The sequence below is a fragment of the Eimeria maxima genome, genomic scaffold (genome assembly GCF_000499605.1).
Source record: "Eimeria maxima Weybridge genomic scaffold, Emw_scaff1103, whole genome shotgun sequence".
NCBI lineage: Eukaryota > Apicomplexa > Conoidasida > Eucoccidiorida > Eimeriidae > Eimeria > Eimeria maxima.
This window is the reverse complement of record NW_013563405.1, coordinates 1,225-12,336: the sequence shown is the minus strand read 5'-3', so window position 1 is coordinate 12,336 and position 11,112 is coordinate 1,225. Positions and strand designations below refer to the sequence as shown.

At 50.8% G+C, this 11,112-nt stretch overlaps 2 protein-coding genes across 2 annotated transcripts in view; both read left to right on the top strand.

Moving 5' to 3' along the window:
* Positions 1-235: 235 nt before the first annotated feature.
* EMWEY_00048590 (hypothetical protein) lies at positions 236-853 on the top strand (the record flags this gene model as incomplete). Its single annotated transcript, XM_013477281.1, has 2 exons — positions 236-560; positions 748-853. Coding segments are annotated over 2 exons (431 nt in total), but the record flags the coding sequence as incomplete, so codon positions are not given.
* A 3,633-nt stretch (positions 854-4,486) lies between these two features.
* EMWEY_00048580 (ubiquitin conjugation factor, putative) overlaps positions 4,487-11,112 on the top strand; it is a gene marked incomplete at both ends in the record, with an annotated part of 7,684 nt that continues 1,058 nt past the window's right edge. Inside the window, 14 exons of the mRNA XM_013477280.1 lie at positions 4,487-4,797; positions 5,166-5,294; positions 5,569-5,695; positions 6,078-6,239; positions 6,677-6,740; positions 7,142-7,284; positions 7,518-7,727; positions 7,886-8,054; positions 8,268-8,355; positions 8,598-8,816; positions 9,023-9,143; positions 9,913-9,964; positions 10,230-10,434; positions 10,607-10,731. Of these exons, the coding sequence (XP_013332734.1) occupies positions 4,487-4,797; positions 5,166-5,294; positions 5,569-5,695; positions 6,078-6,239; positions 6,677-6,740; positions 7,142-7,284; positions 7,518-7,727; positions 7,886-8,054; positions 8,268-8,355; positions 8,598-8,816; positions 9,023-9,143; positions 9,913-9,964; positions 10,230-10,434; positions 10,607-10,731 (2,125 nt within the window). The remainder of the gene's footprint in view (positions 4,798-5,165; positions 5,295-5,568; positions 5,696-6,077; positions 6,240-6,676; positions 6,741-7,141; positions 7,285-7,517; positions 7,728-7,885; positions 8,055-8,267; positions 8,356-8,597; positions 8,817-9,022; positions 9,144-9,912; positions 9,965-10,229; positions 10,435-10,606; positions 10,732-11,112) is intronic.

Below are 11,112 nucleotides of genomic sequence, written 5' to 3'. Positions count from 1 at the left end.
GTAAGACCTTTTCCCTTTTTTCTTTGCTTCTGCTACCGGTCATCAGTTAGCCAATGGTGGCGCTATCGCAGAAGTGCAGTTGTAACATGTGTAGATGCCCAGCAACGTTGGCCCAGCGTTTCCTAGCTGTCTGCTTGTGCTCCTCTTGACAACGCAAGGTGTGTCGTGGCTTTTGACAATTCAGGTGGATCGCCCAGACCTGTTCCCTTCGTTGATGTTTTGTCCTACATAACAGCACGCCCTGATTCACCAGACGGTGGTGATGGATCTGCCGTGACTGAGGGCGAGGTAGGCTCAACGCTTGGCGAAGACAGTACATCTGATAAAGGAGGGGTTCCCCCGTTGCCAACTGCCCCGCCCGTTCCGCCACCTGTGTCTGAGGCTGCCGGTGTACCCGTGGCGGAGGCGGCGATTACCCAAACTCCAGGCAGCGAGCAGGTGCCGGAGGAGCCGGAATCGGGATCAGCGGATGGCGACGAGTTGGAGGGCTTTGGGGATGGAGGTGGTGAAGGAGCAGTAGCGTCAGGTGGAGCAGGGTCGGAACCAGAATCTGCAGATACGTAAATGTAAAAGACTGTTTCCCAATATGCTGGTATCTTCCCTACCTCCTGTCTGCCGGCTCGCCACGCTCTGGCCTTAGTGACGTTTCTGCATACACAAACTGGTGGACCACTTACAACCACAAAGTTTGCTCGCTCCACGCAGAGTGTCTTTGATACTAGGTTGCATTAGTTTGCTGGTGTATAGAATAGTTGTGGGAAATGTTGTGTTCTTGGACAATGTAGGCTTCGGTCAAGACCTGCAGGGCTTCGACGCTATTGTAGATGATGTGGTCTACGGCCTTTCAGAGTGACGGCGTGTTCAGTAAGCTTATTACTATTTCTAGCCCTTTGCGTGACTGGCTGGAGCTTTGGAGAATTTCCGGGTTTGAAGGCGAGAAAAGCTGTCCCACCGGTTATATCTTCGCTTGTGGACAGCGGTGTTGCTCGGTGGATTCTGCATGCGAAGAATTCGCCAGATGGCATTCCACCAGTCTTAGCTTCGATATAAATATTGAGGACCCAACGAGCTCGGCTGGGTCCTGTAATGCTCCTATGCGGCAACAATAGAGCCACCGGAATCCCTTGACATGTGGGTTACTGGTACTTCAATAGACCCCAGGGGACATTATTTCGCAAACCCTCACCTATCTTGTGAAGTTGAGTTATTTCGTCGGCAGCCCCCACAACGCATGCATGCATGCTAGCGGCATGCGGCCACCTATGGACAGATGGAGCACTGTACTATTGTCAATTCTGTTTCGGGGACTGCGGCGGAATGCTGCATTTGCTTGCCGTTTCTGTTGAGTTTCGGCAGAACCCTCCTCGCTTCTGTCCCAGCTTTTCCACCTGTTCTACTTCGGCAATCTACTTACGTGATGAACAGGCGATGCGCCCGTCGTTTGGAAGCCTTCCAAACGTGTTTCTGATGTTGGCCTAGCCTCGTCACCTGGGCGGCAGCCAGGTGGGATCGGCAGAATATGCAGCGGGCAGCGTCGGAGGCCCGTCGCGGTGGTGCCTGAATGTTGGAGAGACCAGTTGCAGCAGCCCAAGTAACAGTACAGCAACAGCAGCAACTGCAAGATACAGGTCCCATGCAGCTGTAACTATGAACACCAGCCTGTTGGCATCAGCATGCTCCCCGGTCAAGGTGTGCGGGGGCGATCTTGTGTTAAGTTGTTTGGCATAGCCTTCGGGTGACAAGAATTTAGCCACAGGCGCCAAAATGTTCTGTGTAGCCACCTCAAGCCTACAGAACTTGTTCTTCGATCCCTTAATGAGCAGATACGCAGGTTTAAGAATGGCTGTCATGCTTCAGTGAAGCGGGCAGTATGAGCCATCCTTGCCATGCGCACACTAGTGGAAGGCAGTTGAGCATGTAAGTGTACTCACCCTGTGCTTCGAAGGCCAGGGATTAGACTCCTTTGGAGTAAAACCGAACCAAATGACAGTGCTATTTTTTCAAGCCTAGACAAACTGCGGAGTGTCGAAGATTTCCATGAGATTTTGCAATCAACAAAGCAGCTGCAGTCTTGGCAACTCGAATCAGACAGATTCATCTCCCTAGCCCCTCTAGGATGCAAATTACAGGCATTGTCCCCACTCTCGGTCACAGCTGGACCACCCATCCGCACAACGTTAGCAAAAGGTGTGTGGAGGTGCACGTTCTCCTTGCTTGGGTGGCATTAGAATTGGTGACCTGTGTTTGCTTTGTAGTAAATATTGGGACAAGAAGCTAATTCGCATCAAATGTTAACTGACTTTCTTAGACCCCAATTGTTTAGCAATCAGTTAGTGGATTCCTCCCGATGTGCACCGAACAACTCAAAGAAATTACCGCTGGTTTTTTTTTGGTTTCGAATGGATGCAATCGGCTTGTGGCAACAGTTTGCAGCTTCCTAATGCCCAGACGGACAACAGCGGCCCACCTCTAGGAAATGGCATTGGGCACACTTAGGGCGGCTCATTTTCCCTTACCTCCGCGCAGCGCCCTACTTCTGCTTATTCCCTAAACCCCTTCCGGGGCGTTAGCTCCTTACCTTTACGGCTCGAGGAGTGCCAGCTTCCAAGGATTTCGCTGTGGGAACTCCTGGATTGCTGGAAGCTGCCACTGCGTCCAATCGACTCAACAATATCTAGTGCTCGTAGCTGGCTCCACAGATCTAGAGACGAATGTTTCTGAGGTTCCCTAGAGGTGAACCTACGTCACAAAGAATGCCGTTTCTGGCCTTCTGCCCTCCAGAAAGACTGTGCCCTCACTTATATATCGCCACCGTTGTACTACTTCCCGGTCTAATAATAACGAAGATGCCACTAACAATATAAGCGCCTCTAGTGCTTTCTGGAGACGAAAATAAAAGCCTGGAGAAACAAGAAAGCCATCCACCGACCCCGAACTGCGGTGTCCATCACGCGTGGGTGGTTGGCAGAGGTGGAGGTTTTCTATATGAATTACTGTTTGCTGTAGAAATGTCTTCCGCTTGAGGTTGTGCAGAAGTTGCTCGTGATTCAGCATCAGCCTCCTAACGGCTGGCCACTTCCCCACCAAGGGTTTGGTGCAAATCAATCCACATTAAGCATGCAAAGTAAAAGGATGAGACTTCACAGAGCTTGTGTGTGAGTTCGAAAGTATTCCGTGGTACAGTACGTTTGAAGCAACTTCATTACGACTCACGGATATGCAACATGGAGCCCTACTATGGAAGAGGCGTTCTGCTACCGTATACAAAATGCTTGACAACATAGTTCCATAAAAGCAACTGACCTCCCTTCCCAGTCTACAGGCCTCCTGAACTCGGGGAGAGGATGAGGATGATGCCGACCTTAAACTGCAAAGCATCTTGTCACAACACAAAAGGGAATACAGGCCCACGTACGAAGGCAAGCAAACCTTCTCGGCTGCGAGCATGAGCAGTTTAGACCATTTCCAAAAGCTTGCTGTTTGCCTAGGAGGGCTGAGTAGTGGTTAATGTGCCCACTCCTTACCGAAATACAAACAGCTGACAAATTACGTTACATCTAAAGCAATGAATATGCTGTGTATAAGGGGCCGGTTTACCTGCGGGAATTCTGCGAGACCAAAAACTATGGGAAGAGAGAACGACGTAAAGCCGTCGTTCTCGAACTTATTCCGACTACACTAAGGACAGTTGCGAACGACGAACAGCGCAGCCCGACATTTGAGAAGACAACCCAAACTGCTGTCATAAAGAGGTGCAGCAATGTAGATACCTCCAAAAAAGTCTCTTTAAAAAAGGGAATAAGCAGGATATGCAGGAAACCGCAGGCGCAACAACGGGAGTAGCAACACTTATGCCAATAACGCATCTTCCTGGGTTGTAGCTGAGCTATCACCCGACACACATATATAATTCCTCATATGTTTCTCTTGTTGTGCCTCGTATGCGTATTTAAGACGAATACAACAAACATACAAGAGGGGAAAACACATGTTGAGCCTCTAGGTCGCATGCGCTGGCTGCGGGAGAGCGGCCGGTGGAGCCGCTGCCCGCAGCTCAAGCTCTTCTATATTTTTGAGTTTTTTTCGTAAACTTCTTTTCTCTCATTTGAGGTATTTGTGCCAACGTGTTCAACTAGTCGTGGTCTAACTTCTATAGCCCCCGTATGTGCCACTGCAGAGGACCACCTGTCACGGCAGTGGCAGAAACTACGGGCCCAGGGGAAGCTGGGGCGCTGCGCTAGCTGCGCATACACCTAACCTCTTGATGTACAGGGAGGCTGTAAAACATGCTCTGAAGAGACGTGCGGTGTCTCCAGACAACAGCTCGAAACACAAACTTTCTCCAGCCTGTTCCGAAGTCAACAGTAGCAGCCAGATTTTGTTCAGTAGTAATAGGAAAGGTAGGGGCCCTTCGCCTCTTCATAGAGAACAGCTACGTTAGCGCCATCCTGTGGCTTCAGAAACCGCATTGGCGCCCCAGCTGGGCATGGAGCGCTCCCAAGATTCGGGGGCTACGCCCCCCGACTCGCCTCCAGACGCTGCTGTTGCAGGAGCTGCAGCACCGGACGCTGCAGCAGCAGGAGACGCTGCAGCGGCTTCCCAGGAGGACCCTTCTGCAGCTGTAACCCCTTCAGGAGGAGGCGCTGGCGGCTCTGCAGAGATATCGCAGTTTGAAGTGAGGGAAGACCGCTTTCTTCAGGCAGCGCTGAGAGTCCGCGTGAATGCAGGGTTTCTCCCCAATTGCCTTTTCCTCCCAAATGCGGCCGAAGAATGCACCAGAGGGGGGCATGAACCGAGGTGTGCATACACCCAACGATAAGATGCAGATGGAATGCGAGCAGCACGAAGCGAAATCGCCAACAGCACAACCCAACACACACATACAAACAGGCACATACAGACTCAGACAGACAGACGGACAGATAAACGGACTGGCCAAAGCAGCCATACGCAAACAAACACAAGCAGGCGGATAGCTCACACAATTAGGCGAACACAGCTCAACATTTGCCTTTGGTGCTGCTCCGTAGAGGAGATGCACTCTCTTTCTTCTCGTGCTTTGTTTTCTGGGACTATGTCGCCTACGGTTTAGGATTCAGGGTTTAAGATCCAGGATTCAGGGTTTAAGGTTTAGGGTTTAGGGTATTGGATTTGCGCGTGTTCAGGTTGCGTCTGGAGATGGTGCAGGAGATTTTGATTGAACGAACCCAAATTTTGTGGCGAACGAAATCCCAGAATCCCTTCAGAGCGAACGCTGAGGCATTCCGCAGGCTTACGGACGACACATACACCAAGTACACACCCTGCTGTTGCTGCTGCTGATGGTGGTGGCGGCTGGTGGTGGTGGTGGTGGTGGACGGCTGCTTGTATTGATGTTGGTGGTGGCTTGCTCCCGGTGGTGATTTTGGATTGCTGCTGCTGACAGTTTCTTGCTGCAGCCGACGTTTTGTTGCTGCTGTTAATGTTTTGCTCCCGCTGCTGATGCTTGGTTGCCGCTGTTAGTTATTTGCTGCTGATGCTCTGCTGCGTCTGCTGCTGTTCTTCCCGTTCGGTGCTACTTTGTTGCAGGTACTTACCGGCAGATATCCGTGCAGAAGCAGCTGTAGCAGTTCAAGAGCAGCTTGTGAATAATTGTGTGTTGCTGCTGGGCTGCGTAGAACTTTTTGAGTTGGGAGAGACGCCGCCAACTCAGGAAGTGGGTGACAACTTGTTGCTGTTGCACGTACTGTTGCTTCTACTGCTCCTGTTGCGGTGTTGTGCGTGGCAGTAGAGGCAGCGAGCATAGCCACTTCATCTATGCGAACCTGTTGGCGTTTTCAGAGTATGCTTGCGTATATTCTGTTTTTTTACACATGTATGGGTTTCGGCCTACTTTTCTGGAAATTTGTGCGTATCTGTGCATGCATGTTTATCTGCTTACATTCTTACACACGTATACCTATATGGATGTGTATGTGTATACATATATACGGTTTAGGGTTTAGTACGCTGTTTTTATTAGATGTGCATATGCTTATGCAGTTGTAAATGTTTGTGCATGTGTGTTGTTGATTGCTGCATTTTGTTCTGGATTTCAGGTGTCTCGACAGTTTGCGGAGTTTCTAGAGGGAGGGGCTCCGACGGCCTTCATTACAAGACTCTTGGCAGCAATTCGCGATTCTCCTGGTGGAGAGGAGACGGCTGCTGCTTCATTTGAAGGAGCAATTGAGACTTTCTTTGCTGCACTCACGGGAAGAGGGGTAAACACGGAGACAGACAGACGTTATTAGATAGTTGAGGCAGAGACGGGGTCAGAGGAGACAGGCATAGGCATCACATCAACAAAGAGGCAAAGAAGAAATAGAACAAGGCCAATAGAGCCAGCCACAAGGAGAAATCACACAACACCAACGCAAGCTAATATATAACCTACATCCATTTATGTTGTGCATGAGCTGATAGTGATTTGCGCACGCATGTTATTATGCATGCACGTGTTTAGATATATGCATCCATGCATGCCTTTGTCTATCGTACTGTGTGTCAGTGCACACCTGCACGGATAAGGACCAATACATTTGTATCTTTGCATGCGCATCTGCCAACTACGGAGGCAAGCTACAGCGGCCATTTGCTTCGAAGCGTCTTTTTTGCTGTATGCTGCTGTTTACTGCTGTTTGCTGCTGCTCATTCACAGGTGGGCGACTACAAAGCCCCCGCTGTTGGCGCTATTCGATTTTTGTCGTCCTTTAAATCCATCGGTATGTTGCTGCTGCTGCCGGCTGCTGCTGCTGTCTGCAGAAGATGTTGCTGTCTCCTTCTGTTGCTTCAGGCTTTGTTGGCTTCCGTGCGTGTGAATTGCTACGATATGATACTGTGCTCTTGCCATTGCTGCTGCTGTTACTGCTGCTGTTGCTGCTGGTTATTGCTGTGCAGATGCTGGCTTTTGTTATCCATTTCTCTAGTTGACAGTCTGCATGCTTGGGGATACTGCTGCAGGAGTTGCTGTGCTCTTTCTGCTGCTGGCGTTGCTGCTGTTGTCGAGACGTTTTTCAATGTGATTCTTCGTACTGCCCCCTCCTTGCGTATTTCTCTGTTGCATTTGTTTCCCTTGTGTCTCTCATTTTTATTGTTGTATGTGTTATTATCTTGTCCTCCTCAGCCTCCTACATTGCGGCATCTCCCTGTTTCATGCCTTCTTTCGCGCCGCTGCTCCCGGGGTCTCAGCCGGGGTTCTTCCTCCAGGAGAATTCCCTACTAGGCAGACTCCTTTCCTTCACTCCTCTAGACGGACCCGTCCTACCTGTAAGCTCCCGAGTGTTTAGGGTTTGGGGTTTAGGGTTTAGGGGTTTTGCCCATTGGCAAAATCCCTAAACCCTAAACCTCAGTCACCTTGCGAGGCGCTAACCTTGCGGTGTACCCAGGGTCCCCTTACTCAGGGGGCCCCTCGTAAGTGTCAAATTCCAGGGAAGGTCGAAAACCGGCCTTAAGGTTAGGAGTTTAGGGTTTAGGGTTTATGGTTTAGGGTTTGCGTGCAGAAAGGCCAGCAGAGCAGTGTCCAGAAGGCGTTTGCTGGTAGCGCTGCCCTAGCACCGAACTATTTGCAAAACGCTATACAGGGGATGCGTCATGACATCCAAAATATGATGGACATAGATGACCAGGCATGCAATCTTGCTGCTGCTGCTGCTGCCGCCGCCGCCGCCGCTGCCACTGCTGTTTCTACTGTTGCTGCCGCTGATGGTCCTGTGTGTAGCAGTGCAGTTCATGCTATGGGAGAGTCGTGTCTGCCCGGTTTTCGCTCCCCTGTACTTTGGTTTGCTGGTTGCATTATGCTACCCACCTACTGCTGCTGCTGCATGCGTTGTGGTGCTGCTGCTGTGGTGCTCTTGACATCTTGCTGCAGATCGTGAAGAACATTTGCCGGGCGGGGAAGGTGGAGAGACACCGCGTGTTGCAGTGGTTTGCTGCTGTTTTATCTTCCAATGAAGCACGAGCCAAGGCAGCACACGCCCACATGATGCTGCACCAGCAGAGCCCTGAGTCCGCCGATCCCCTTCACTCCTTCCTTATAAGTGCGTGTGTGGGGTACAAGTGTTGCTGTTGCTCCTAGTGCTGCTGCTGCTGCTGCTGGTGCTCCTTTCCCGGCCGCTGTTTGTGACTTTATTCCTTAGGATTGTCGAGGACTCAACGTAGGCAGCGCGGCTAGGGTACTGTCCTGCTTCGTCCTCTAGCCGCCGCTGTGTCAGTGTCTGCTGCTTCTGATGCTGCTGGTGTATTGGCTTCAGAGGCGCAGGGCCAGAATTCATTTGGGTTTTGCATTAATATATTCCACGCCCTGTTACTGCTTGTCGAGCCTATTAAATATGAAAAGATGTACGTCCGCCGTCATAGTCTTGATTCGCATACGATATAGGACAGCTTCTGCTACTGGTGCTATTCCTTCTGTTGCTGCGAGCCCCATTTACTGTGGGGTTGCTGCTGCTCTGTTGGTTTGGAACGTTGGAGTTTTGAGTGTACGTATTGGCTGCATTGCGCTAGTTTCGTCTATCCTGTGCGAGGTCTCTACTCGACCGTGGCTGCTGGTGTTTTTGCTGCTGCTGTTACTGCTGCTGCAGCTGTGAGGTGTCTCCCTTTTACGCCACCTGCGGGGCGGCCGGCGACAGGGTGCGGCAGGCAATTGTAGGACCGCTGCGCCGGGAGGCGCTTTTGGGAGAGGGAGAAGCAGCGGCAACAGCGAAAGAGTTTTACAAGACAATTGCTGCTGAAGATGCGAATGCCAAATTTACAACAGAGGTCTTCTGGCTCACGATCCGGGCCGTCCGACTCTGCTTCAAGTCCGGCACTTTGCTGCTGCTGCCGCTGCTGCAATTGCTCCACTAAATCTTCAGCTATGACGCCTTGCTGCAAGACCATACATTATAAACCTTGCACGTGTGATGTGTGTGTTTCGCACCCGGTGGAACAGCAGCGACAGCAGCGTTGCAGCAATAGCAGCAGCGCTAGACGAGTCCTTCCTTTCTGTTTGTATTTTCTGTTGCAGTCCTTGCGCAAACGAGTGCATGCGGTGGATGGAGTATTTTCAACGGCGGCATGAGGAAGGAATGCAGCAGAATTCGCCAGAGTCCAAGCAAATAGTGGCTGAGGTGTTGGGTTGGCGAGTTGTGAGGGTTTGCTGCACGTCTTTTCTGAGTGCTGCTGTTCCTGTCTCCTTCCTGTCTTCTGCTGCTGTTTCTGGGTATTTCTGGGGCTGTATCTGCAGCTGTCTCTGTCAGTGCTTGCCTGCTCGTGCTCCTGTTGCCTGCCTCCGTGCTGGCTTAGTGTCCCTCCTGACGGGCTTTTATTGTGACTCCCATAATACGTGTTAAATCCCACAGCAGGCCTTTTTTCCTGCACATTGAGTCTCTAGGAGCAGCAACGGCCGCAGCAACGGCAGCAGCACGCTCGCAAAACAAATAGGCCGCGCGGATTAGGCACTCGAGTTGAGAGTGACTTCATGCATTGCCTTTGTGCGCCTCCGCTTGTGTTGTGCTGCTGCAGATCCTGCTGCACCCTCGCCTGTGCACCTTATATTGGCATTTTGCACATCTCTTCTGTTCGTGGCTGTTGGGGTGTATGTACATCTATTGCTCTGACGGTAAAGAAGACCCCAAAGCTATGTCTCTCCTCACCACCCAAAAATGGCGTTTTGCTTCTCTTCTAACACAGGTAGGAGACACGTTGAGACAGAGAAGGAAGTGGATACGGAGACAGAGACAGGGGAAGAGACAGGGGCACACACCGATGGAGACAGAGACAGGGACAGATTGCATTAGAGGACCAGGACGCACCAGGACGCATCTTGTCGCTTTGTCTACCATTACATGCGCTATCTCCTGTGTCCACTCCCACCTGCTGCCGGTGCTGCTGATGCGTCTGCGGGTGTATTTGCAGCTCCCGCCAGGAGGGCCAGATACGCCTGCGCAGCCGCCCCCCCAATTCGCATGTAAGACAGGGCTGTCTTAGCAGCAGCACACCATTTACTAAATGCATCGGCCAGGGCACTGGCCTGGAGGCCAATAGAGGCATGCAGCTTACAACAAAGCTCTACAGGAATAAAGGAGACAGTTGATGTACCGCAGGAGAGTAGATGGGGGGTATTGATGTTATATTATTGTATTCTCTTTACACTGTTTTTGTTTATGTGTTGCTTGGTTGTACTCTGTGTGTCTCCTTTTGTCCCTCTGCTGCTTCCCCTCTCTTCCGCGCAGTGCTCCCTAGCGGCATCGTTGAAGAGGTATTTTTGTCTCTACGGCATATGGCCGAGCTGCAGGCCATATACCAAAGCCTTCGAGGCGCACAGGGTGGCGAACTGTCTCCTTGCAGCAGCATGGATGCGGAGTTGGTTGCTGCTGCTTGTATTGCTGTCATGGGGTCCCCCACCTACTTCCGCAGTGTGCATACACGTTGCGACGGGTGAGGAGGGCCTTCAGTGCTTGGCGCCTACGGTTTAGGGTTTAGGGGTTGCAGGTGCCGCACACACCAAGCCCAGCAGTGCCTTGCAGCTCACGTCTGGCTGCACACCAATGGCATTCTTATTCTGCTGTTGCTGCTGTTGCTGTTGCTGCTGCTGCTTGTGGATGTGCAGAGCTTGTCGGACGCTGCATCGTTTGTTTTTGCTGGATACCTTTCGTTCGCGTCTAGAGTCTCTTTCTATATCCCGTCGTTTTTTGCTGCCTGCCTTGTTTGAGGCCTTCATAGATTCAGAAAGAGGTGGGTCTGTGCCGCTCAGTATCACAGCAGAAGCAGCAGCAGCAGCAGCAGTAGCGGTAGCGGTAGCAGCCCACTTCCGTATTTCGTTTCTGTTTCTTTTCTCCCTTTGTTGTTCTTTCTTTTTATTATGGTCAACTAAGAATACAACTGTCTCCTTTTTCCTGTCTCCACCTCACCCTAACCCTACCCGTAACCCTAACCCCTAACCCTAACTCTAAGCCCTAACTGTCCTTTCCTTTCATGTATTATTCACGGTGTATATGGTGGTCAAAAAAAAGAGAAAAATATTATTTACACCTTAAATAATAAACAGATAATTATAAATATAAATTAATAGGATATTTTTATCTTTTTTTTTTTTTTTTTTTTTTTTTTTTTTTT